At 36.6% G+C, this 2818-nt stretch overlaps 1 protein-coding gene across 1 annotated transcript; it reads right to left on the minus strand.

The window, feature by feature from the left end:
- Nucleotides 1–2818, minus strand: LOC105622212 (NADH dehydrogenase [ubiquinone] flavoprotein 1, mitochondrial). Its single transcript, XM_012203637.1, has 6 exons — nt 2770–2818; nt 2530–2594; nt 1145–1813; nt 673–905; nt 405–608; nt 1–190 (listed from the first exon to the last, which is right to left on the minus strand). The coding sequence occupies exons 1-6, from the start codon at nt 2816–2818 to the stop codon at nt 1–3; spliced, it is 1410 nt and encodes a 469-aa protein (XP_012059027.1).

Below are 2818 nucleotides of genomic sequence, written 5' to 3' on the forward strand. Positions count from 1 at the left end.
TCAACTTTTCGATGTCGCTCTTTTCTGTTCGTTCATACGTGCTTCGATTTCCGGCCTAAAATGCCTGATCAAACCTTGTACAGGCCACGCAGCGCCGTCCGCTAAAGCGCATATCGTGTGCAGTTCTATTTGTTTCGTAAGCTCCCATAGCATGTCTATCTCGTGTACCTCGGCGTTACCTTCTACAAATCTGCGAAAAAAATTATTATGAAACCAAATAATAATATAGAAACAATGTTTCATGAACATTGCAATTTATCAAACATTGGCATTTCAGGAATGGATGCATGAAGATAATTCACGAAACATATAGCTACTTATGTAAAAAGTACCCATAAAGAATCTCAAAAGTATTACCGGATAATAATTTTTTACATACATAGAGATAAATTGTTAATTCTTACCTTTTTAATATTTTATACATCCAACTGATACCCTCGCGACAAGGCGTACACTGACCGCAGGATTCGTGTTTGTAGAAACTTATCAAACGAGTGATGGCCTTGATTATGTCCGTCTGTTTATTCATTACGATTACTGCGGCTGTGCCGAACGAACTCTGTACTCTGATGAGATCATCAAAGTCCAGCAAAACGGTGTCACACGCGCTAAAATTTTTGACTATGACTTTCGGAATGAAATCGAATTGTTGGACGACATCTCTTTATTTACCTCTTAGGAATGACGGGAGTTGAAGAACCACCAGGAATAACACCTAACAAATTATCCCATCCTCCAATTACACCTCCCGCGTGCCTCTCGATCAGTTCTTTCAGAGGAATGGACATTTCTTCTTCGACGGTACATGGATTGTTCACATGCCCAGAGATGTTATAGAGCTTGGTTCCATGATTGCGTGGACGTCCAAATGAGGCAAACCATGCTCCACCTCGGCGACAGATTGTCTATGTAAATATTTTCAATAAGAAATAAATACAACACCGAATCTTTAATGCTTTTTAAATAATTTCTATGCAAATTTATTTAAATTAATAAAATTAATAAAATGTACATATATTTAATAAAATTAATTAAATATACATTTTATTAATTTTAAATTTTTTACTTGCTTCTATATTGTAATCTTTTTAACCTTACAAAATAAAATATAGGAGAAAAAATATATTATATTAGTAACACCTACAGGCGCCACTGCTACGGTTTCAACGTTAGTGACGGTTGTGGGACATCCAAACACGCCAACGTCAGCTGGGAATGGTGGTTTTAATCTCGGTTTTCCCTGTTTCCCCTCCATAGATTCTATAAGAGCGGTCTCCTCACCACAGATATATGCACCTGCTCCTCGTTGCACAAAGATGTCGAAATTGTAGCCAGAGTTGCAAGCGTTCTTTCCGATTAAACCGGCCTGATAAGCCTCTGCTATAGCAACTTGCATGTTGGACGCTTCATTGTAAAATTCACCGCGTATGTAGATGTAAGCGGCGCAAGCTCCCATAGCGCGACCAGCGATTAGGCAACCTTCCACAAGTTTGTGTGGATCATGGCGTAGTATTTCACGATCCTTGCACGTCCCTGGCTCGCCCTCGTCGCCATTGATCACCAGGTACTTGGGCCGACCATCAGATGGTTTGTTCATAAAAGACCATTTCATCCCAGAGGGAAAGCCGGCTCCACCACGGCCTCTCAGACCGGAAATTTTAATCTCATTGATGATCCAATCGGCGCCCTTATCTATTATTTCCTTGGTTTTATACCAATCGCCACGACTCATGGCACCCTTCAACCGCCAGTCATGTCTGCCATACAGATTCGTAAAGATACGGTCCTCATCAGCCAGGGGACCTCCTTGTTTCTAAAAAAAAAAAAACAAAGAAAAACACTAATAATACAGAAACTTATTGGCTGTGCTCAGCAAAAAAAGCACCTAGAATCAGAATTATACGTTTATGCACAAAATATAATGTACATCTATGTACATCTATGTGTATATAATGTAAACTATGTAAACTGTTCCATGTATCATCTATGTAAACAATCTATGGATTATCTAAGCCTATATTCTTTGGTATTACACTAGATTGTACTAGAGTTTCTGTCTCACTTATTTTTACATTTTTATTTATAAAAAAATATTGAAATCAGATATATTAATAATCATAAAATTTAATTATTCTTTTCTATACTGCGTTATCCAATTTATAATAATTTAAATGTTTTACATTATTTGTATTGTCTACAAAAAAAAGATTTATAAACTTAACCATACGTAAAAATTTCACAGAAACATAATTTCGAAATATACAACACAATTCTGATTATAACTATTATAAGATTTTTTAATATCATTCTTGCTTTTATTTCATCATTAGATTTAAATGTATAATCCAATTTTAATAAGACTTTTACAACAGTTATTAAGTTGCTTTCTTTTTACTCAACATAGCCCTTATGATCTTGTTTATTTTAACTATACTTAAAGCAGATGAAGATATCAAAGCTTTGTGATAAACGAGAAGGAAAGGTGCTAAGATATGAACAGATGTTGAGATTGTTGAGAAACATCCTCACCTTTCCTTCTGGAGCATCGGCGAGTGTTCTCTGTTGCTGACTGCTCAAACTCGATCCGAGGAGACCTTTAAATATATGCAATTTATTTAATTACATAACCTCGTAGATTCATTGCAGCGAAGAGAAACTGTTTTTCGAAGACGTGTGGGATAATGTTTGCTTTGCCATTTCGTCGCGAATGGTTTATTCGCAATTTAAGAAAGTTCGTAGCCACAATAATAAGGTGGACCTAAAACTCACCCAATTGTCTCCTCGGAATCTGAAAACAACGCACTATGGCACCCGCCAT

The sequence above is a fragment of the Atta cephalotes genome (genome assembly GCF_000143395.1).
Source record: "Atta cephalotes unplaced genomic scaffold scaffold00041, whole genome shotgun sequence".
NCBI lineage: Eukaryota > Metazoa > Arthropoda > Insecta > Hymenoptera > Formicidae > Atta > Atta cephalotes.

Bases quoted from the DNA above. Each gene is read 5' to 3' on its own strand.
- LOC105622212 (XM_012203637.1), bottom strand. From the start codon at position 2,818: ATGGCGGGTGCCATAGTGCGTTGTTTTCAGATTCCGAGGAGACAATTG. The intron at 2,595-2,769 runs GTGAGTTTTAGG...ATATATTTAAAG, and splicing joins GATTCCGAGGAGACAATTGG to GTCTCCTCGGATCGAGTTTG. The intron at 1,814-2,529 runs GTGAGGATGTTT...TTTTTTTTTTAG, and splicing joins CCGATGCTCCAGAAGGAAAG to AAACAAGGAGGTCCCCTGGC.